The following is a 24,652-nucleotide window of genomic DNA, read 5'->3' as shown; positions in this document are numbered from 1 at the left end:
AAGTGTTTGATGTCTTGAAAGTAAAAGACATTAATACTGCTTATAAACAGTATTTTAAACTTCATGCAGTTGCTTGAGCAGAACAGATGCTGACTGAGTGCTTCAATTAGACAGTGAGATGTTCAATTTGGAAAATTCAAACTGTGAGGGAGAAACTCACAATTAGAGCTTAGGTTTGGCCTGCATTCTGCTTGCCGAAACATCTGCTGTAAGGCAGTGTGTTCTTTTGATGTATCATGAAACAAAACGCCTTTGTTTAATTTTTACCTGCAGTTTAATGACATAACTATTGAAATTCAGAATATATATGTTTGGGTGTACATTCTTATAATTTTTCTTCATGATGTGATGATGTGACCAGTCATATAGACTATTCTAGTCTGACAGTGTTACTTATTGTAAAGGGCTGACGAGTTTTTATTGTGCCAACTCTGCCTGTTGTCTTAGTATCCAGTACTGTGTTGTTTAAAGACTAATGCATGGGGGCAGGACGTAGAAGCCACTGCAATGGGCATTGCATAGATCCTTCTTTTTTAGTTATCCGTATATATAGAAGATTTAAATTTATTATGGTGTGAGTTTGGCTGAAGTAGAAATTCAAGCAGTAAACCGTGTTCATTACTTTGATCGATTTGCAGTCAATACATTTACTCTTTTTCTTTTTTCTTTTCTTTTTTTTTTTTTTTTCTCCAAAGTAAAATGGCAGCTAGAAATATATCAAGGACTCCAGAAAAATCACATCATTTTAATATTATCTTCTACAAAGAGAAAGGGATAGAATTCTCCATGCTGGTCTGCAAAACCAACTTGTTGTAAGCAAGAGTAGGTCCAACTGGTAACTGATATCTTGATAACTGATATTCTGATTCCTGTCAACTCAGAATGTTGATTTTGTTCCTCAGTGTCCTGTGCACCTCATTTTCTTTTTGGTGGGTTAATGGAGTTGCAAAGACATTGGTATTCAATTCAGGTACAACAGATCAGTGGACAAGCAAAAGATTGTCTTGAATCCTTCTAAATGGTGTAGTATCGTCTTACTGCAGACTCAGTTTCAACAGCAGGATGAGGTAGCAACCATTTTTTCATGCACAAAAATGGTGTGAAGCAGAGACCTGAAAATGGGCTATTGTCAGACTCTCAAATGTAACACCCATTATTTCAACTGACATTGAACTGGTTATCTCCATTGCTCAGACATACTGAATTTTCTTGTGTAGTTTGGAGATGGCATAATGGTTTAGATAAATAAACTGTCTTTCTGAGTCATCTCCAAATAGTAACGTTGGATGTAACTAGATTCCATGTGGTATATTTTTAATTTTAAGAGATTAGGAGAATCTTTTAACAGCATATTCGTGAGTAGTCTTGTGGGGTGAGGGACACTAAAGGAGGGTGATAAAGTATTTCACTGCACATATTTGCTTTAATCTGCATTTGGTTATAACATAGAATTTTACCTATGTGTCAATTATAGCTTCTTAGTATCATTGTTGCCTCAAAGAGAAGACGTATGTCTTTTCTAAAACAATGCTTTGTTAAATGTTGTTAAAGGTTATGTCAAGCAAGCATAGAGTTAATGGAAACAATCAAATTGTTTATCAATCCATTTGTTCTTTCAGAGACAGCTAATAAATTCTGTAAGAACTACTTCACCTTTCCCACTCCAAAATATTCCTGAAGTTTAGGTTTTGTGTATCATCACTTAGGTAGTCATTCCAGCTCAGTCTCAGACAAAATCCTTTTAATAAAATTCACATATTACTATATTTTTTTCATTATTAGTTTTTAAAAAAATAAATATATATATATATTAACTTTGTTCTGCTCTGAATTGGAACCTTCAGCAAAGAATTTTGCCTTTAAACTACCATTATGCATCCGATTTAGCATGCTAATCCTTGAGGCATGTATCACACCATGTGACATGCAATGGTCAAATACATTGACTGTTCTTAGGGAACATTAATAATAAATAAACCCATCATAGCCCAAAAGTATGGTAGCTTCTGTTATTAGCTCAGAATGGTTGTTCAACACCTCATAGAGAATTCATTCTAATCTAAGATTTATATGGCTTGATTTATTTTATATCAAATTTGCTTTTATTTTTAAAAATACAACTCCTTTTGTATAGATATAAATACAGGCATTGCTGGATGATAGAACAACATGCAGATTCAGTGACCTGATGAGGAAGGGGAAACCTCAGTAGTAACAGTAGTTAGTGAGAAAAGCTGGAGTAAAGTGTATGTTTTAAATTTTATGTTAGGAGTAAACTAGACAAGATGATTATGTTGAAAGCCTCTTTGAAAGAGGAATGTTTTGCAAGAAACTGTAGAGAACAGCAGACTGAAGAGTGAAGGAAATGTCAGTACTCACCCTAAGGCAGTCAGTCATTCCACTTCCTCTGAGAATTTTAAAAGTAAAATCTTAAGTGTTTTCTTTCAACCTATGCATTTTTTAGTGTGTATATAAGGTACTGTGCCTCTGAGCTAGTGATTTCCCATGTATTCACATGTTAGTTTATAAGCTGTACCCTATGTCTTCCTGTTAATCTCATAGCAGAATGACAATTGTCCTTCTTAAGTTTATCCACCTGTCATCTTATGTCATCATTCTGTCCCACCTGGGTCATTTTCGAGATTCCTCATGACCAGTGTCAATGAGGTGACAATGACACTGTCCTGCTCTCTCTGTAATTAAAGTTTATCTAGTAGGGACAAGTTCAGGATGTGTAAAGCTCTCTGAATTCTGCCTGATTTTGGTACCCTAATTGACAAACAGGAGAAAGAAAGATGAATCCTATGAGTGAAGTTCAAGTTATTGCAGGAGGGGAGTCAGAAGGAATAGGGAGAACTGTATGTATCTCTAAACTGTGTTGTTTGTATTGACGTACCCTAGATCTCTCCAGGAATATTTTTCTCATAAATCAATGGTCTAAAGCACTACCTGCTGCTGAAGAGTAGTAGCTCTTACTTTGATTTTTGTAGCAGTGATTGGTTCCCTGTGGTAGCAAAACTGGGCCTTTGTCAGCAGTGTAAACACTGAAGAGCAAAAAAGAGCAAGTGCCAGCAAGAGTTGTGATTGTTCAAACCAGATTTTAGATGCAGTGGAGTGTTTGGTATTGCCACTTCTTGCAAAGTAACCCTTCACTGATACAGTAGCATTGCCAAATTAAGTTTGATCTGTTATTCAAACGTAGCTGCTTAGCAACTATTCTCTGTTAATTTACGAAGAAAAAAAAGTTTTTGGAAAAAAAAAAAAAAAAGAAAAGGGAGAGAGAAACAGAACAGGCAACACCAGAAACCTCACAAATGCTTTGGAACAAGTATTTTTATATGTGGCTGTGGAGTGGAGAAGTTGTATTATTTTGTATCAGTATTTTATATTATATATGCATAAGATTACCTGCTTGGTATTATTCTGGCTCAATAAGGAAATTAAATGAGGCTTTAAAGGAGGAATAGGTATTACAAAAAGCAAAGAAAGATATACACCTTATCTCTGGAAAGAATATTGAAGCTCCTTACAGAAAAAAATGATGAGCTGGTCACCAAAAAATATCGACCTTTTGTACACCAGAGTCTAAGCGAAAAAGATTATTTCAGCCATTAAAAATTCCTGCCTAGAGAGAAAAAGTGAATGAATGGAGAGCAAATTCTTAGATGGACACATCAGCTGCAAAAGTGCAGGAGGAAATGTGTAGGAGGAAAGACCTTCTCCCAGCTTGGGTTTAGGTGTTGTTTCCAAACAGATAAATTACTTTTGTGAGAAGTACTGAGATAATACTAAGAGCCAGTTCTTCAGACCTTGCGTAGGCTTAACCCTTTTCTTTACCTGGTGTATCTGGATTTAGTTAAAAGGGGCCCCCTCTAACTGTAAGGAACTGTTGGAGTCCCTTTCATCAGCTTCTTTAAATGGGCACCTTAACACAGGCATGCTGGGGAAATCTTTTGTGTTTTTTTTTAGGATGCTTTTTGAAGAAGCAAAGTTATAGCAGAAGCTTCGCTACACGTAAATCTTTTGTTGTCCTTTTGTATGGCAGTTTCTATCCTGCTTTGGTAATTGGAATAGCCAGGGCAAAGATGGTTAAATGGATAAGCAGTAGGTCCAGGACTAAACCTCTTTTATATCATCTGAGGAACTGTTTGCTTTACAGGACTTTGTCTGGACCTGTTCACCACAGGGAGTCCTTTTATCTATCTGTTTCAGTACTTAGCTTCAACAACCCTGGATTATTGGTCTAAAACAATACAGTCATTTTTTCATCAGATTCATAACAGAATTACAAAATCAGAATTAGTGGAATCTTGCAACTTCTGCCATTACATCTATGTTTGTATCATCATATAATGACCTTTATTTTTTTATTTTTACAAATGTAGTTGAGCTGTAAAATGGCAGTCTATTTCTGTATACTACAGAAATAGATAATGCTTTATTTAAGATGAATATGTTTAAAAATTAGGCATTCATGACAAAATTTCTAGGACTGTGAAACCTTTGGAAGTGTCATATAACTTTGAACTAATGTGGCATGAATAAGAGAGAGCATTCAGATGAAACACCAAAGGATAGGATGTTATAATACTGCGAATCCAGTATGGACTTTAGGCCCTAATTCTTCAAAGCATTTAAGCATGCATTTGCACATCAAAGGCATGCAGACCTTCTACCCAGCAACTTCTGGTGAATTACATTTTGGTGAAGCATATTACATTCTAGATGTCTAAAAGGCAAAACTTGGCTATGCAGAATGGTCATTTCAGCTCTTGCTGACAGGACCTTCATTATTAAAAGCAAGTAACCAAAGAGATTTTGGTTAGATTTTGTATTGTCTTGTAATTGCCTTAGTTACCTTCATTTTGCATTAAAATAATATTTGTCTTTAAGATGGTGTTTGAAGAAACCTTTACATGGTATCTTCATTTGCTCTAGATTTGCTTTTGATTTTAGGTAAATATATACCCAATAAAGAACTATAGAGTTTGGAGGAAAAGCATGTTCTCTGTGGTTACAAATTCCTGAAAAGAGAGAGTACAATGGGAAAGCCTGCAAAAACCTTCAGTATAGCAGCTGAACTAGGCCCTGCAATAACATATCTCATGCACCAACAGAGAGAACCAGTTTTCCCTGGGAGATGTTTTTGTTTGTTATTGAATATGCTTTGTAATCAGAAACACTAAAACTAATAATTAAAAATTTTTGACTAAAACCTGCATGATATTTCAAATTAGATTGGAAATGTACAATAATATACAATGGAAATGTTCTGCACCTCCTTCAGCACTTACTGCGTTGCAGTCAGATCCATCCTAACAGGGTTTATCTGTTATCTCATTCAATTCCCTCAGAAAAATGAAATTATCTATTTCTCATTGTGCTCTCGAAGCAGCAAATTCACTAGGTCTGTAGAATTTTTTTATTTTTTTTTTTGTATTGGGTTTATAGTCCTTTCCTTCTTTTCTGTGCAAGCTTATCAACATTTATAAATCAGTATTTATTTCTAAAATACTTCTCTTGCCCTACTGCTTAAAATTATACAATCCTGACAAGTAATGCTGTATGTGACTATTTTCTTTTGGGAGGTCATGATGGAGTGACAAAGAGAGGAAATGATATTCACAGTATAGCATATTAGAATACTTGCTTATTCCTATCACACTGGAATGGAATTCTTACCAATTTACAACATATTTTCATAGCAGTATAATTAATTTTATGAGGGGGGTCAGGGGCTTTTTTCCCTATGTGGTAAATTATGCTAACTCTTTGTGAGTTAATTAAAAATCTTATCTGTTAATTATCTCCAGTGTGTGCAAAATAGCTGTTCATGTAAGTTAGGATTTTTTTAATCATTGGCATCTTACTCTCTAAGTCTGAAAAATGTGCTACTATACAAAATTTTGATTTACAACTTTAATTGAAAGGCAATAAATGGTGATTAATATCAATTGTCATGTCTCTATTACAAACAAAATTAATTGTGAGTGATGTAAGTATGAAATGTAAGGAAAGCCATTATTATTTAATGAATCTCACTTACATAAACACCAGTAATAGCATTATCACCATTTTTGTTAGTAATATAGCATTTTGTAGTTACACACCGTTTTTGGGCATAGTCTGGGAAGACTAAAATCATCCTAAATTCTGTGTTTACTTGGGATAATAGTGTTATCAGTGATGCAAAGGATTTAACTCTAAACTGATTTTTTTTAGGCATAACTTAAGAATGATTAACATTTTTATTTCTCATACTACAAGTAAACCTAAATGTCTTAATATTGTTTTTAAAACCACTAGCTAGAATTGCCTGTATTGAGGGAAATATTTTTCAGATGCAACAGTCACTGTTTGATTTTTATTCATGCCACAGCTCACGTATGCATGTGTCTGTTTCTTCTTGTTCCCCCTCCTCCAAAAGAAGTGAGGCATGTAATGTGTCCAGAAAAGGGCAGCTCTGAAGTTCATTATCAGATTTATTCTCTAGTGTTAGCTCTGGTTTGTGAAGCGATTGTGCATAGGTTCACAGGCAATAAGATGATTTTTAAAAAGGCCCCTAAAGAATATTGCATCTCTTTTCGTGTCATAAAGTCAAAAACAAAAGACAGACAAATTAAGAATGTGGTAAAAGCTTGGCAGGGACACTTTTAAAACTGATGCAAGTACTGAATGCATAAAATCAGTAATCAAGTTGGGAGTCATGTTAGAAGCAGCAAATGTGCTACATTATCTACAAAGATAACACACAGTGTTCATTTTTCTTAGTAGCTAATTTAACTACCAGGTTTTTATTGCTTCTTCTGCTCGGTCCTTCCATTATTAGCTGAAGTCGACATTTCCCACAAAAGTTCATCCTTGGTAGTAATAATTTGCTGCCATATAAAATAAATGACTTAACATAAAAGATTTTACTGATTGCAGTGCCAGTTGGCACTTTCTTGTTCTCTGTTGAAATGAGCACAACACATTGTCTATAACAGCTGCACGACTACCCTGTGACCGCAGTGTGTGTTGCAAGTTTTAACGTTATTGCTTCTGTATGTATTTTTCTCCCATAAATTATTCTTTACAGAAGAATGTTAATTAGTAACTGATAGATATAAAGATTGCCAGGGACAGCCCATTAATTCCATTTACCTTAATGGCACTTAGATCTTAGCTTGCAGTACAGCTGTATTCAGACTGCATTATAAATGTAATTTTTTGCATCATTAACTACCCTGATTAATTTTAGACAGCAAAAGCATAATTTTAGAAACAGAGGACTCACAAAGTGCCGCTTTAAAGTTGTAGCTTTGCTCTTTTATATTCATCTCATTGTAAACAACACAGGTTTTGAAAATTTTGTCAGGGAAATAGTTTTTCTCCCTTTCTTATTAATTAACTCATACCTTGAACTAGTCATTTCTCATTTCTGCATTTACTTATTTTTGTTGGTGGTGGTTGGTTTTGTTTTTTTTCTATTTTTTTTTAAGTGCTTTTTTGTAACATGTTTTGCTTTTGACTGGTGCAATTAATGGATATTAGCATAGCAATTGACCACTATTAGCAAAGTGTTCATTATGCTCGAGAATTACTAAGGAAAGAACAAGAATTCCATGTCTGATTTCTGTGGAGGCTCCAGAGAGGAAATGTTGCCAGAAGGTTTCATTATGATTTTCATGTTTGGAAATCATGAATGCCCTGGTTAGAAGCAATTCACTATGTTGGACCAAACAAGAACACAAATTCAAATACCAGCCTCAGACAGGAGCAGGTTTGATGAAGTGGTGGCCTTCCAGAGAGCAGCCAGGAAATGGCATTTTCTACTTGAATTCATGCTTAGGAAACGTGACCTGCCTTATATCTTAAAAGGTTTTGCCAGGTGGTGTTTTCTGGCTTGTTCTTCTTTGATTTTGATCAGGGAAATACAATGTAACCCTTCATTGTTTGTGTGCCTTAGGTGCAGTATTGTCTCATCGCTGTAAAACTGATGTGACAAATCCCCACCCTGCTATGTGCATAATGCTATTTAAGGTGTTAAAATTCGAGTTGCAGTTGATAATGAAAAAGACAAGAAGTGACAGAAAGGAAGAGAAAACTTGTGCTGGTAATAATCATGAATCTGAAACAAAAACAACAACAAAAATCAACAGTTAATCAAAAGATGATACTTCAGAAATGCCCTTTCTAAGCAGTGAATGGCTAAGGTGCTGAAGGACTGTTCTCAAGAACATACAGAACAGTTCCTAATTTTTTTTTTTAGAATCAGCCAAAACTTGAATTGGTGAGTTAGTATGCTCATGTAAAGTGTGAATGGAACATCTTTTTGAAGGGGAGAAGAAGGAGAAAAGGTTTTTAGTGATTAATTGAAACTGGTGATTGCATAGATGCCTTTTTTCTTTTCAATGATTTCTCCTATGTGGAAGGGTTTGAGTAGATACAAATCCACTTTATCGTAACAAACAACACATTTGTTTTTAATTTTGTATTTCAGTCTCTGGGCTTCCTTGTCTTTCAGGCTGTAGGCAGAACATTGCAGAAGCAATCTGCTAAAAAAATTGCAAGGCAATTACCATAAGTATCATTCTTTCAGTAGAACCTGAAGAGGCTGCAGCACAGCCATGGCTGGGACAGAGTTAATTTTCTTTGTAGAGGCTCACACAATGCTCTAATTTGAATTTTGATGAAAATAGTGGTGATAATACACCAGTGTTTTAGTTGTCATAGAGCAATGCTTACATAGAGCCAAGGATTTTTCTGCTTCTTGTGCTGCCTGGCCAGTGAGGAAGCTGGAGGTGCCCAAGGAGCTGGTAGAGGATACAGCCAGGACAGCTGTCCCAGACTGGCCAAAGGGGATTTCTCACATCATGTGGTGTCATTGTCAGCAATAACAGCTGGGGAAAAGAAGGAAGAAGGGGAGGACATTAGGAATGATGGCATTTGTCTTCCCAAGAAACCATTATGTGTTAAGAGCCCTGACCTTCTGGGAGTGGCTGAACACCTGCCTGCCGATGGGAAGTAGCAAATGAATTCCTTGTTTTGCTTTGCTTGCATTTGGGGCTTTTGCTTTACTTTGTCTTTATTTTAATCTCATGAGTTCTGTTGCTTTTGCCTCTTCGGTTCTCTCCCCTATCCCACTTGGGGAGAGTGAGTGGGTAAGTGGCTGTGTGGTGCCCAGCTGTCTGCTGGGGCTAAACCAAAACAAGCACTTTTTAAAAGTCATATGAAAAGAAGAAGGGTAGAGGTTTGGAACACTGAACTTTGCAGCTTCTCCTGAACAAAACATGGTTTGTTTGTGTGTGTATTTGTTTTGTAGTTGTCCTATCCTGCAACAGAAGTGTTTGTGCTTGCAGTTCTCTTGAGAACTGCCAGGCAAATGCTTCCATCTCACTAGGTGAGATTGCGATTCGAAAAGAACCCCAAGACCCTCATGAGGCATAGTGAGGAGTTGGCTAAAAGTGCTACTTTGAGCTAGGAAGAAGGGGTGGATAGGGAAGATTTAGGTTAGAAATTAGGATACATTTTTTCTCAGAAAGAGCAGTCAGGCATTGGAACAAGTTGCCCAGTGAGGTGGTGGAATCACTGTCCCTGGGGTTGTTCAAGGAAAGGTTGGACCTTGTGCGTAGGGACGTGGTTCAGTCGGTGACATTGGTAGGAGGGTGATTGTTGGAATGGATGGATGATCTTGAAGGTCTCTTCCAGACTTTATGATTCTGTGATACAATGGGTTCAGCTTTGCATTCAGGCATAGACCTATTCAGTGACCCTGAACCACTGCTTGCTCTCAGTTCCTATCTGTAAGATGAGGATATTTCCTGGCCTTTTAACTATGTCACAAAGATCTTGGTCATTAATGATTAATAATAGCACATGAATGTGTACAGTTATGTAAGTATTAAAATCTGTACATAATTGTCAAAGCTGAGATCCAAGGTCAGGTCTTGATTTGAATTCATTTCATCAGTGTTGAGTTAAACAAGAAGAAGTGCTTATGGATAAGGTTCATCTCTAATATTATTTCAGTATAAAGCTGAAAGTACTTTACAGTAGCAGGAGGAAATATAATGTTTTTGTTGATGATGGTATTTTTATAATCACAGGTAATTCAATAGATAGAAAATAAAAACAATCTCAGTGTTGAGAGCCCTGCGGGTATCTAAGACAGGAGCAAAGCCTTTTCTATTTGTACTGCATTTTTTTTTTTCTTCCTTCAAGAGTGTGTTAGTTACTGCTGTCTTATTAGGTCCTTCTTACCTATTCTGTGTTGTATATATCTATGGTGCAGAGTTTTTCAATCAAGACAAGTCATCTGTATGGTTTCCATAGGCATCACGTTATACATAAAAAATTGATCCTTCACATAACCAGAGCTGCATCATTTCTGTATCGTGGAGTTTCTTTTCTGAAAAGATTTGCTAGCAGTGCAGATGCATTTTAATTACTTGACTTTCAGGCAACGATGAGACAGTACACAGGAAATAAAATTGTCCTCACATCAGTAGGTACTTGTATGAGGTACTCCGGACATAGATGATTTTGAATGAATTATGCCTCTGCTGTATAGTGCTAAGGCACAAGTGGGTTTGCCAAAAGTTCTAGTGCATCTCAGTTTTCATATGTTAATTACCTGCCTGTTAAGTGGTCTTTGTAAAGTACTGTGAGATATTCAGATGAGACTCCCTATTGTGTTTAAGTTCATAATATACATGAAATCTTTTTCACTCTGATTAATTAACAATACTCGATGGCACCCTCGCTTCACTGAATGCTCTGGATAGGGAGGAGTGATACTGCTGTTCTGGCCTGGGGTAGACTGATGAAATGGAAGAACTCTAGAGGCTACTTGCCTGCAGTATCTTGGTGTACAGCTGTTTCATCTCTTCCCTTTTGATCAAACTCTGGTTCCCATCTGCATGTGTTTGCTCATTTGGGCTTCCACCCTAGAGGAACACAGAGAATCCCTTTTCATGCACTAGTCTATAGCTTGTAACACAGTCATCAGCTATGACTACCTTGTGTGTTTCAGGATGCATACGTGACCAGTATATCTGGACTTGATTTGGGATAAGAGCATCCAGTTTGCTTGACTTAAAATCACTGAGAGACTGAAATCAGCATGTGGTAACTTTTAAACAGAGAATTCAAGGAGAAAAAAAAAAAAAAAAAAAAAAAAAAAAAGAGAACTAGGTCAAAGCCAAATCACTAGTACAGAAATAGACTGTGTTGTGAAGTGTAATGATGATGAACAAGTGAATGAATTTCACACTCGTACATTGTCCTTTTACGGTAGGGGAAAGAAAACAAACAAACAAAAAAAAAAAACCACAACACTGAAGTACCTCCAGAAACTGAAGGCCTCTACTAGCTCTACACGTTAATGTTTGGACTTGATGATCTTGAGGGTCTTTTCCAACTCAAATGATTCAATGATTCATTACTTTGTAGATATATTCATGTTGATTTGTGGAAGGAGGTGCTGTATAAAGAGGTATCTTGAACATTTGGTCTAATACTTCCCAATGCACAGAAGAACAACAGTTTTTCCTTCCTTTATTTTGTTTAGTTCTGGTTTGACCGTGACACCTTAGCTTTTTGTAGATAAGAATGGTACTGCCCTGGCAATAATTTTATCTATGTTTTAGTTTTGACATATCATTCAGATAAAGCTAAGGTGAAATTGCATGGAGATGTACACTGCTAATATGTCATCTTTTCCCAAATGATGTAAAAACATGCTGAGAATTATTTAATGTATCACATTTCAGAGATGGGTACAAAGGGATTAAAGCACTTCAAATAATGAATGAGCTATAACTGTATTCTCCACAGCTGTTCAGGGTGCTCTGGATCACACTAATGATTCAGTCACTAAGACTGACAGGAGACAAAATGAACCTCTGTAGAGAATTACTGAAAAAGTAGAGTGACAGTGTGGGCACCCGATACTGGAATAAGTTTTTTCTGTTCATCAAAAGGAAGCATAATTTTTGGTTTTGTTCCATCGTTTATTTGGAGAAAATGTGAGTTTTCAACTGTTTGGGAAGAGGGTCAATAACGTTATAATCACTATTTGTTTTAAATTCTTTCCTTTCTGTCTTTGGCTACTTTCTTTCTCCTTCAGAGACTGAAGCAAAAATCAGATTGGTCTTGATTTTGCAGTTACCAATACCTTATTAAAATTCAAGCAAGCAAACAATCAGACCTTCTGACCACCTATTTTCTTGTGTTCCTGTGAGCCCATTTAGCTAGTACTGAAGTCTAATGTTATTTACACATACATACTTTACTTACATACCTACATAGTTACTAAGCACAGAAAGGTTTATTTTCATTGGTATATAAGCTCTCAAATATATCAAGAGAATTTACTCTTTGTTTTAATTTTCCTATTTCTTTCTATCTTAGTTGAAGTGAGTTCCCTGAGCTTCCTCATCCTGGTTCAGTTGAGTGAGTTTCCTCATCCTGGTTCAAAAATTCAGACAGGATATAGAACTAATGATATTATGGAGAAAGTAAGCATGTTGGAGACTTCTCTTGTGGACCATAATCTATGAGCTGAGTAAAGTCAAAATATTTTTCTATGTAAGGAGATATAATGCTCTTAGTAATCTGTATGAGGGCTGTGAATATGTGTGAGAGTGTGTATGTGAATCTGTATGAGGGCTGTGCACACTGTTTACTCTTATACAGAACCACTACCTTATACACCACTTATATACCGCTTATATACCACTGCATATAAAGGTATATGCCAACTGTAGTACTTTCATACTCTATTCTATACTATATTACTATACTATACACTTTCACAACTATAGCAGTTCCAATGTGACTTTGGAGACAAGTATTTTTCTTGATTGAGTGCTGGTGATTAAATTAATTCAAATAAAATTGTCTTGAGTCTTAAGTTTTATATCTTTGAATTTCCTGAAGAAAGAGAGCAGAACATTTCTTCTGAGAGAAAAGATTGGATTGGAGATTATGCTTTATGTACTTTTTTTTTCAGTGTTGACCTAAAAGTGTTAAAAAAAAAAAAAAAGGCCTGTGGTCAAATAATTACATCAGCAAATGTCTACACTTGCACCTGAAGTGAAATGTACCTATCAGATTTTGAGGGAAGACTGACATCCATTTAAGAACGAGGAGAGAAATTCAATAACTTTTTCCTTACTCTGTAGTAAAGTGTTGTCAGAGACTTAGTACCTAAATAAGCAGAACAGCTTTGTTAAATGTTTCAACTGAAATGTTGAAGTGGTTTCTCTGAAATGGTTATAAAAAGAGAGTCTGGGAAAAAAAAAAAAAAATCCCTCTCCAAGATTCAACTACAGAATTTTAGCCTTTGCTTCATGAAAACATTTGCTCTCTCTTCCTGAAAGTCAACATAAAATGATTCTGTCCCCACAACATTTTTTCCTCATATTGCGCAAGGTATGGATTAAATGGTGCTTTGGGGTCCCTTTTAGTCTCATAATCTATGGATCTACAAGTATGGCTTAGAAGCTATAACTTCTTACCTCAGTGTTAAATCTTACCTCAGTTACCTGGATTTTATAGAGTATTTTTATGATCTTAGAAGATCTTGGCTTGGGTTTTTTCAGGTAAGTATGTATGTTTTTAAACATTCTAATTATACCCTACAGTGTAGTTCTTTATGGTTTCCTTAGAGTCACTGGTATAAACATGATTTAAAAAAAAAAAAAAAAAAATAGGTATTTTAAAAACAGGCTAAAAAAGTATAGCAGTATAATTGGGCAGGCTGTATTGCAGAATTATTTTCCCACTCCTTAAACATGTCTTTACACAGACATTTCTTTGAAATATATGTAGTTGTTTGTAGCGGCTTCTTTGGACCCTCATCTATTTGTGAGGAATTCCTTCTTTCAGAGTTCAATTTTGTAGAAGTGAAGAATTAAGTGCCTCTCTGCCAGTTCTCTTTCTGGCACACATTCTGCTTTTGTTTTTGTTCTGATTAGAAAGACCCACTGTTATTAAATACCAATTATAACATTTGGTCCATTTTTCCAAAATTCATTCACTTATGAATGATCTGATTGGGAATTTGTTGTGTAATCCTCATTATGCCTGCCAACCTTTTGTTCCGAGCTCTTTTCTTAAGCACGAAACGTAAAAATGCCCTTTGCTTCTTTTTATTTTTTTCTCTTTTCATGCACTTGTTTTTGCTTTGTTCCTGGTTGAAGCTAGGAAAATAAATGGCATTTGTGAACCCTAGGTTTTCATCTTTATTTGTATCTTTAGAAAGAGTAAAATATTTCTGTCTTCATGTATCAAGAAACTGTTTTGGTTTTAATCATATTTTTAGTATCTGCCAGTGCTTAGGTTAGTGAGAAATTGGAAAGAAACAAGCCACCCCTTTTTTTTCTTACTGTTTTTGTAATGTCTACTAGACATTGAGTGAATTATTCTCTCACATTCAAGGTGGTCTGTTTCATGTTAGTCTGCTCTTTAGCTGCAATTGTATTGAACATTGTTCACCGAATAATTGAGCAATATGACAAACATGCCACATTTGTCACCCTTTCATCTTTCCTCCTTTGGGAGAATTTTTTTTAGGCTTGTTAGAAATTTGTGTGTTGTTTAAATCCGCACGGGGGAATAAACATGGTTTTGTAATTCAGAAGATTATCATCCATAGTGTTCTTTTTCTGTTTGTTAAAGAAACTGGAGAGCATGTTTTGAATGACATGGAACTGAAGAAAAAGGAAGGCCACCCCATGCCAAAAAAACAGTTGAATACCACCCTGGAGAGTCATGAGTTCAACTTGCATTTGGAAGGCTGCATTTAGAACTGTGTACCACCTTCATAGATGAGTCCAAAGTCAGGAACTGTGTAGTGACAATATGAAAGGCAATATAATAAGGTGTATTAAATTGGACAACTGGAATTAATGCCCTCCTTTGTCCACCATCTCAAGGGAATACCATCTTTTATCTAGCTAAAATTTTGAAAATAAGTTACTTACACTTGTGAAGTATTCACATTCTGTGTCAATGAAGACTGTAGGAGAGCCAATGAATAGGCAAAAAGGTGTGTTTGTTGATGAGAAACTCAACATAATGCACTTGCAGTCCAGAAAGCCAACCATATCCTGGGACACATCAAAAGATGTGTGGCCAGCAGGGTGAGGGAGGTGACTGTCCATCTCTGCTCTGCTCTTGTGAGACTCCTGCTGGAGCGCTGTGTTCCAGTCTGGGGCAACCAGCAGATGAAGGATATAGTCCCATCAGAACAGGTCCCAAGAAGGGCCATGAGGATTATCAAAGGGCTGGAGCACCTCTCCTCTGAAGACAGGCTGAGGAAGTTGGGGTTGTTCAGCCTGAAGAAGAGAACGTTCCATGGAGACTTTATAGCAGTCTTCCAGTACACAAAGGGAGCCTACAGGAAAGCTGAGGAAGGACTCTTTGTCAGGGGGTGAAGTGATAGGACAAGGGGGAATGTCTTTAAACTAAAAAGGGTAGATTTAGATGAGATATTAGGAAGAAATTCTTACTGAGGTGCTAGAACAGGCTGCCTAGAGAAGCTGTGGATGATCCACATGTATGATGTGGTGTCCCTGACACCACAGGGAGGTTGGAACTTTAAGGTCCTGGTCTTTAAGGCCCTTTCCAACTCAAACCATTCTGTGATTTTATGATAATTCTCAATAAGAGCAGAACTTGTGTTTTATGCAGTAAACGAGGTCTAGGGCCATTCATTGAACCACTTGAAGAAAACAAAACATTGAACAGTTGCTTGTTAAGTGAACATTATCCGTCTTGTGGACAGAACAAAGGATCTTTCAGAAAAAATATGTGAACATATCTTAAAAATGTATATTCAAAAAGATATTAAATTAAGGCATTTCCTGTTTTTAAGGGCTTGATTTGCAAATTCACTCTTTTTTTTAGCAATGTGTTTCTGTATTTAACACACATATACGTACATACAGAGATTTGTTCCAGTTTGACAGTCTTTCACATGTTGTTTAGTGTTTGATTAGCATAATCACTGTGTGATTATTTCTCACTAGCCTTAGCATATGCAAATTCTTGTCTTTTGACTGACAACCATTATTAGACAATCAGAGTATATGGATTTGCATAATCTCTGTGTGGTTACAGTATTTCTACACAATGCCACTGTGAATGCAAATCCTTTTGCTCCGATGGTTTCTCTATATTAAATCGGTTTGCCAGAAATGCTGCTGCCACCTCAGCACCGCATTGCCAAGTGGGAAAGTCCACAAGAAAAAAATAACAAAAAAAACGCAAGGAAAGAATACTAGGCTCACATCAGAAATGTGACTAGACAACTGCTACCATTAAAAAGATTAATTAAAAAAAAAAGTAAGAAGAAAGAAAAAAGAAATCCTTACATTTCTACAAGATTTCAACAAGCGAATAAAAAGAGGACTTGGCAAATTCATCCTGAAGTCCTATTCAAATTACATAAACAAGTTACATTATGAAGTGACTTCAGGTTTCTTTTTTTTTGTTTGTTTGTTTGCTTGATTTCTTGATTTTTTTTTTTTTTTACAAAAGTAATTCTTCAGAAACTATTGTACATTATTAATATTGTTGCACTATAATTATTAAAATTATTTTACATTTAGGTTGAGTATTAATTCTGGCTTATGTACATGAAAAGCGCCAGGTTAGTGTTAACCTGTTTCATTGGCAACAGCAGAAATGGTAGACACTAAGAAAAGATGTGTAATGCTGATTTCAATTCTGTGCGTAATTATTCACCATAATTACTTGGAAGATACTAAATAAATTTGATGTAAATGGATAAACCATGCACACATGTAGAACATGTATTTTAACCATTTGACGCTGCATTGCTCTGCTTTCACATGAAACCAAAATATTGTTGAACATTCATTTTTGTATTTATTTGTACTTGCTAAACCAGTCTCATCATTCCTTTTGAATTGTTATGTTTGGTTATAAGATTCTTATTCACAGATTAATGTGATGTTGGGGAAAAGAAAAAAAAAAAAGGACTGCTAGCACTAACAATAGGATGTATTTCTTATGGAAATACAGAATATTAAATATATGTAGCATCAAATCATTGAGCTATTGTTGAACTGTTCTTTTTCTGATTTGGACGCCAGTTTATTAAGAAAGTATAAGGTAGATTGTAAGTTACACATCTGACAAATCTGGAAGGTATCAGATACACTTAACGTGAGCTGCACAGATTTTTTCAAGAGGTCTGAGATGGATATGCACGGGCAGAAATCAACAGTGATGTGTGACTCCAAGTGGGTCCTATGCTTCCTGGAAATTTGATCTGTGGCACATGCTTTGTCTACCTTGTATATGTGGCTGTCGTAAAATGTAGTATATCTCCTGGAGAAGATGGTGCTACTGCTCAGCTGAACTGTGCCCAAAATATAGAAGTTCAGCAATATAAGTCAGAATTCCTGGCACCTCCCCAAAACATCAGTTTCTACATAAATAAAAATATAAGAGCATAACATAATATAATAATATGACATTTGTATAATTGATCGGCATGATTGTAAGGAAAATTATTTGAATTTTTGATGCTGCTGAGATCAGAAAGAAGAAAGAACTACTCAATTTTCAATTGAAAATGGTCAAATTATGCCCAGAGAGCATTTTCATATCAACTAATCCTCTAACTATAAATGACAGTGACTTAACATGACTGAGGAGTTGCCTATAGCTTTAGAAGAAAGACAGAAGAGCATTTACTAATAAGTCATAGCTATAATCCAGGAGGCAGTTTTATGTTTACACTCATTGGTATTAAAACTGCATCAATTATACAGTTTTAAGAATTGGTTAAGTTCAACAGTAAGAAATGGAGGATATGTTAGTACTGTGTTGTATTTTACTTAGTAAGGCATTGTATATAATGTTGTTACAAGATTTATGCTGTTTCCAATGCTCTCACTAGTTTCACCATTTCTTGGGACATGAGAATGAATGACAGGAGCTCCCACAGAGTTACCTTTATTTCTTATGAATTTTACAATTAAGGTCTTCACAGAAGACTCAACTCTCATGTGGAGATACCAATACCTTGCCTGCAAGTGCAATAACATTAGTGCAGTAGTTTAACCTAATTTTGGGGCTTATAATTAAATGTATTTGCAGAAATGCAGACCTACAGTAGGAAACTATTCTCAGAATGTCATTCCTTTATTTTTATTGTAACATAATATTCTATTAACATCTGGATTTTAAGAAGTTCGAAAAGATACTGATAGCTGTGTCACTGAATTCATTTACCTATTTGAGTAATGGAGGTCATTCTTTTGGTGGGTAATTATTTTTTTCACCATGAAATTTTAAATTACCGCTAGAATGATCTACAGCAATTTTTTATTGAGAGCTTCAAAAACCTGACTTGTTTTTCTGCTCACTTAGTGTAGGATCATAGTGATTTGTGTCAGTCTTTTGCAGATAATTTCTTTGGCTTTGAGGTAAAAATGTTTTCTTACTTATTTGATTTAGACCTACCATGTGTTCTGAACAGGCTTTGGGCATCCGCATTATCTTCCTCTTCTGACCTGGATGCTTTTGTTTATAGATGTCAGTGCAACTCAATTAGTTCACTGCTAAATTCAAGCATTTGAAGTGTATGTGTCATGCCCCTTGTCTTTTAATACACAATTAAAACAACAACAAACCCCTCCTTTTTTAATGACATTTTGGGATTTGAGCTTTTATGGCTCAAATTTGTATTCTTTCTTTTGCAGTTGTTGTATCTTAGGCATGTTTCTGGAATAAAAAGTCATATAACAAAGACTAATAAAGTAACATATTAAAAAAAAAAAAAAAAAAGGTTGAAATTCAAGATGATCTATGCTTGAATTCTGGTTTCAACTTAAAAAAAAAAAAAATCATCATTTATGGAACTGATATAAAATTTATATTTCCAAAGGGTCAAATGTCTCTGTAGGTAAAATTTACTATCCCGAGTTCTACCTTCTGCAGATATTTAATAAAATTTAATGAAAGGGAGAGTTGGCTACAGAAGACCTTCAAGGATAGCGGAATCTGGAAAAGATGCACAGGCAAGAAGGATAACATGGTATCTCCTGGGTCAAGTTCTTGGTGATTTTGTAGTAGATGTTTCATCCAGAAAGCTTTGTACAACAAAGCTTTTATCTGCAGTGAAGAACCCTTTTTTTTTTTTTTTTTTTTTGCTCTGTGGTAAGCACAAGAACAAAGAACGGTGTTTAGGTCATTGGGCTTAAAGTTTGAATTTAAATCAAGCAAGCTAAACCAAATGGGGGTAGTAAGGTCAAAGCTAAGAAAATGGAACAAGAGGCCAAGTTCTTCCATGCCCCCCAGTATAAGATTGGATTTTTCTGAAATATGGTAGGCTTAACCTGAAGATCTCAGGAAGGGATTACAGTATTTGATCAATGAAAGTAAACATTATCATGTTGCTACAAATTTCAGATTGAATAATTAAAAAAATAAGTAAATAAATAAAAAAGACTACTACTGCTGTATATTTTATACAATGAAAACAAAAATCAGCTGAATGAAATACAAAACCTTCATTAGAATCACAGTCTAATCTCAAGCTAACAGTTACTTTGTGGTTTGCAGTGAACCTTGAACAATGTGTTCTCCCTGGACTGACACCAACCATCAACAAAGAAAAGTTTGACACAGCTTGTGCTATGTAGTAAGAGATACCTAGTACTGGGTGATAGCAAAGCTAAGCACAGTGAACACATCAAACAGAGATCACATCTTGTGTGTGGTAAATTGCAATGCAAATAAGTTGGCGAGAGAAAGTAAAGGGACATCTTGCAAACCTTGTCCTTCTGCACAGCTTTGTCAGCTGAATCATAATCTTTTATGTGAATTGTAAGCCTCTCTCTCCTTCACTATCAATGGGCATAAAGTAAATCAATTACATCTAAGAAATACAAATGCAGCAATAGAGCACTAGTAACAAGTAAAAAGCAGATTTTATCAAAGTTTATCATTATAACTTTTATTTTGAAAGCAAATACCATTTACTTAAGTTGAAATTCAGTCTATACGTGTACTTAACAACATTCAGTGAACGTGGAAGTACTTGGAGATTCTCTTAAGTATCTCAGCACTCAATTATTATCTCAGCTACATAATGTTATTTCCCTCTTTATATTTCCCTGCAATCCTTGCTTTCTATTTTCTTTGCAATCAGCTCCTTCTCTTTGTTCCTCTGACTCTCAGCAGGACTCCCCTCTGTCTTCCAAAGTCTTTGAGATCTTAGTGCTTATCATGCTGCACCTTGGTATCACATTACCTCTCTCAAATTCCCTACATAAAACTTTTGGAAGATTATCTGGTGCTTTTGGATGGTTATTTGAAATTTATGGATTGGGAGTATTATACAGATGAAATCTCTATGAAAAAAATAACAAAGTCAAATACCACTCCAATATTCAGCCACAACTTTATTAGAATCTGTTCTGTTTTGAAGTTTAATTCTGCTTTACAGTATCAAAGAGCAGTTGTCAGAGAAAGGATTCTTACTTTGAAACAGCTTTTCTTAATCAACTTGAAGGCTGTCCAGAACACTTCTTCATATAGAGCCACAAACATAAATCATCCAAGTTCACAATAAGGCCATGTAGCTGTATATCTACAAGTCTGCATCTTTAGAAAGAGAAAAGGAAATGTGCAGACAGATTTCTGTATCAGCAGATAAATAGGAAAAAAATCTCTGGAGCAATTAAGAAAGAAACTTCACATTTTTCCATAAAATTAGATACAAGACAAATCAACTACCCCACCCATTCTTTTTTTCTTTTTTCTTTTTTCTTTTTTCTCTTTTCTCTTTTTTTCTCTCTTTTCTCTTTTCTCTTTTCTCTTTTCTCTTTTCTCTTTTCTCTTTTCTCTTTTCTCTTTTCTCTTTTCTCTTTTCTCTTTTCTCTTTTCTCTTTTCTCTTTTTTTCTCTTTTCTCTTTTCTCTTTTCTCTTTTTTTCTCTTTTCTCTTTTTTCTCTTTTCTCTTTTCTCTTTTCTCTTTTCTCTTTTCTCTTTTCTCTTTTCTCTTTTCTCTTTTCTCTTTTCTCTTTTCTCTTTTCTCTTTTCTCTTTTCTCTTTTCTCTTTTCTCTTTTCTCTTTTCTCTTTTCTCTTTTCTCTTTTCTTCCAATTGTGAGAGTTATTTGACTTATTCTAAATATGTGAGAATTGATTCCACCAGAAGTCCAATCCCTTTTGGAACTAGAATTCTTACTGTGAACATAAATAAATACAACTAAAAATGTATTTGTTCCAGCTTATGAGACATGGTAATGCCTTTCATATAACACTTAAGGCACTGTTCCGTAGGCACTTTGATTTGAAATGACAAAGTGACATTTCTGTAGCTTGCTAACAACCCTGGCATGTTGACATAAGCCATTAAATAGACACAAGGGCTGTAGTAGGTGGATATTACTCTTTTCTCTCATACAGAACCAAAGGACTGATGTATCAAGGGAAGAATAACAGGAAAGAACCAGTTCTGAAAAAGGAAGGAAGATGTAGAAAGATGAGTAATTAAAACCTGCTTCTCAAGAAAACCTATGTCAAGAAAAAAATAGGGGCCTATTATAGTCAAAGCCCTAATTATCTATTACCAAAACATGATAAAAAATTAGTGATAAAAAAGGATCAACAATCTAAAAGGGTACTGTAGTACCCGTCACGACATGAGGCATAAAAGGCTACAGTCAGAAGCCACATTTGAGAATTGCTTAATTATACAGGATAGATGCATGCTACAACAGTGTAAGGTCAACTCTTAGTATATCATCTGTTAGGTAATCTGAACCTATGTGTTGTCTTGGAGCTGATCAGTTCAGCAGAAAGTTAGGAAGTTAATGTCTACTTTAGTTATCTGGGCCTCAGTGTAACATCCAAAGCACTCAGGAGAAATAATGAGATTATAGGTCAGACGTTTAAACTTTCTTACTTTATGGCACTTGAGGGAGAATGTGTCAGAGTTTATTTAACATGCTTACACTGAAGTCTAAACTAATAGCATCTCAAAACTGTGGTTAAGAACGTGAGTCTCTGGTTCAGATGTTATACTCAATCAAAGGACGCACAAAGTATTGCTACTGTGTGTTGACTTATTCATATATCTAAGCTTGAGGTTTCCATAAGTATTTTAGACCTGCAATGGTGAGAGGAACAGTATGTAAACGTCTTAAAAAATTAGGCTAACTTTCCTAAAAGTTCAGCAGCTGTAAAATAGTGTTGGTTAAGGTCAGGTTATGCTTTAGTGCTGAAAGTGTACAGCAAGGTAAAGGTAGGCTGGTTCTACTGGCATAAAAAGTCACGTCTTGAGGAATGGAGCAGTTGAAATAAGAACTGCTGTTACTGTTTGTTTACCTGCCTATGTAGTTTTCTTCTTTCTGGTCTATGCAATATTATCTTTGGATGTTGTTATTTTTAAAAATTAGGCTACAGAGTAAAATGAGTGTCTAAAGCACAAGGTTGGATCACAGCTAAAGTCTTCATATTATCTTACACAGTACGCTGCAGTATCAAGAATCAACCTGAAATACAGTCTATACGTGTACTTAACAACATTCAGTGAACATGGAAGTACTTGGTCAAATATTCTCTGACTTTAGTGATCAATGCATTTTTTCGGTTATGTTACAGTGATGTCCCTAGTTCTAGGGACTAATGCTCATTTGTGATGGTGGTTTTACAAACGGGTGAGATATTTCACTTTTGCATTGAATTGAAGAGGATTTTCAAACTGAACATTTCTTCTAAACCTTTCTATAACATCACAGAGTTTCCCTTTTCCTCCCTCCCTCTCTCCTCTCCTTCTCCCCTTCTCTCCTGATCTGAATTTCTTTTCAACAAGAATTAGTTTAAGCCCATGACCTATTTCATACTTTACACTGAACAGATATCAGATGATGCAACAATTCTGTAGTGAACTGTTTTGGATTCACTGCAATAGAGGCCATGGCTGTCTACCATTACAGCTTCCATGAATCATTGATTACTTTGAGAAAAAGCTGTTATTCTTTATTATAAAATAAACCTTTGATAATTGACTCAAGAAAGTAAATCACGAGGATGTGAACATAGAAAAGGTGTTTGGCTCTCAAAGCACATATAAAGTATCCTGTCTGAATACTGATTATTGTCAGTTAGAAAATTAGATGTATTTGCTTCATCAAATTATGTGAATTTTTAGTAATAAAATTCAAAGATAAAATCTATATTTGAATTGCTTAAAGTTGGCATACCAACTTGCTGTAAAGCTGTTACTAGATTTTAGGAATATCTGTCAGATGCTTCTTGTAAAAATAACGTATAAATCATTTCAACCAATAGATTTGGGGAAGCTGATTCAAATTTTCTGCCAAAATTCCCCCCTCCCTCCCCCTTTTTTTTAACAGCATACTGCTAGATCAACTTTCTGGTAGAGTTTTTTTCAGAATAATGCTTTTCATCAAAGTAAAAATTCATCCTTAAGTAGGGTTTATTGAAAAATAAATTGTTTTTTCTAAATGCCTATGAAAATAATCTTTGGAGGATTTGTTTTTTTCATTGGTTGTGTGGAAGATGTTTTATTGAAAAAGATCATTTATTGGTTCCTCAAAAATTATTATTTTTTCACAATATTGAGCTATTGTGTTATTTGGGAATTATTTTTATATAATAGTCCTTCACATTTTCATTGATTGCTTATTTAGTAATTTTATATAAAATATTATTGTTTTATTTAGTGTACTAGCTTATCTTTGTTATAAAAAACATAAATTAATAAGTAAGTTTAATTAGTGTTTACAGCTTTTAGCTTTCGTCAGTAAAGGGATATTGGTACATATAGAATACTACTAAGGATACGTGTTTCAAGATAGCTAACAACACTTTTCTTTGTTCCTCACTGTGTTACCTTTTTGTAAAACTGCATGAAATAGAAATATTATTTTTCAAAGAAAAATAATGGTTTTCTGTAGTGTGGAGTATGGTTTGGAATGATGTATTATCTGTTTTGCAACTATACAAAACATAAAATACAGTGAAACAGCAAAAGCTTTTATATTTCTTTTTCTTCTCTCTTTACAGATGGACCCAATTCAAAAAGCTGTAATAAATCATACATTTGGGGTTCCTCTTCCTCATCGAAGAAAACAAATCATATCATGCAACATTTGCCAGCTGAGATTTAATTCTGATGTAAGTTGATCATTTTGTATCAGATTAGAAATATGTATTTATCTTTTAGGATGTGCCATGATTTGCATAAATTGAACCTAAATGAAACATTGTGATTTCAGTTTGTGATTCAGCAGATGAAAAGGCTGTAGGGTGCTTCAAATAAACACAATTATCTGATAGTGTTTATACACCAGGCCAGATTTTCCCTGCGGATATATCTCTGCAAGCTCATCAACTTCAGTTGTGCTGCACAGAGTGAAAATAGGAAAATGGATTGATCCATTACTGCTAATAGGGCTGAAATATTTGCTGGGTCCTAGTTCTTCTATCAGTCCCAGACACAGCTGCCTTTCTTTTCTTCCTGTAAATATTAGATGTTTTTCAGATGTGTTTATCATCTTTGTGGATTTACCTTCCATTTTCTACCCTTACAAAAACACACCTTTTTGGTTAGAGTTGTATTTTATTACTCCTATCTTGAGAGTACAATCTTAATAGTAAT

At 35.1% G+C, this 24,652-nt stretch overlaps 1 protein-coding gene across 3 annotated transcripts in view; it reads left to right on the top strand.

The window, feature by feature from the left end:
- ZNF385D (zinc finger protein 385D) overlaps window positions 1–24,652 on the top strand; it is a 430,542-nt gene that overhangs the window by 311,349 nt on the left and 94,541 nt on the right. For all 3 annotated transcript variants that reach the window (XM_082754569.1, XM_082754568.1, XM_082754570.1), the window contains one exon: window positions 24,058–24,168. In XM_082754569.1, coding sequence (XP_082610695.1) covers window positions 24,058–24,168 — 111 coding nt within the window. The remainder of the gene's footprint in view (window positions 1–24,057; window positions 24,169–24,652) is intronic.

The sequence above is a fragment of the Aythya marila genome, assembly GCF_965140915.1.
Source record: "Aythya marila genome assembly, chromosome: 2".
Lineage (NCBI taxonomy): Eukaryota > Metazoa > Chordata > Aves > Anseriformes > Anatidae > Aythya > Aythya marila.
The sequence above is the reverse complement of the archived record's forward strand: the minus strand, read 5'-3'. Positions and strand labels throughout refer to the sequence as shown.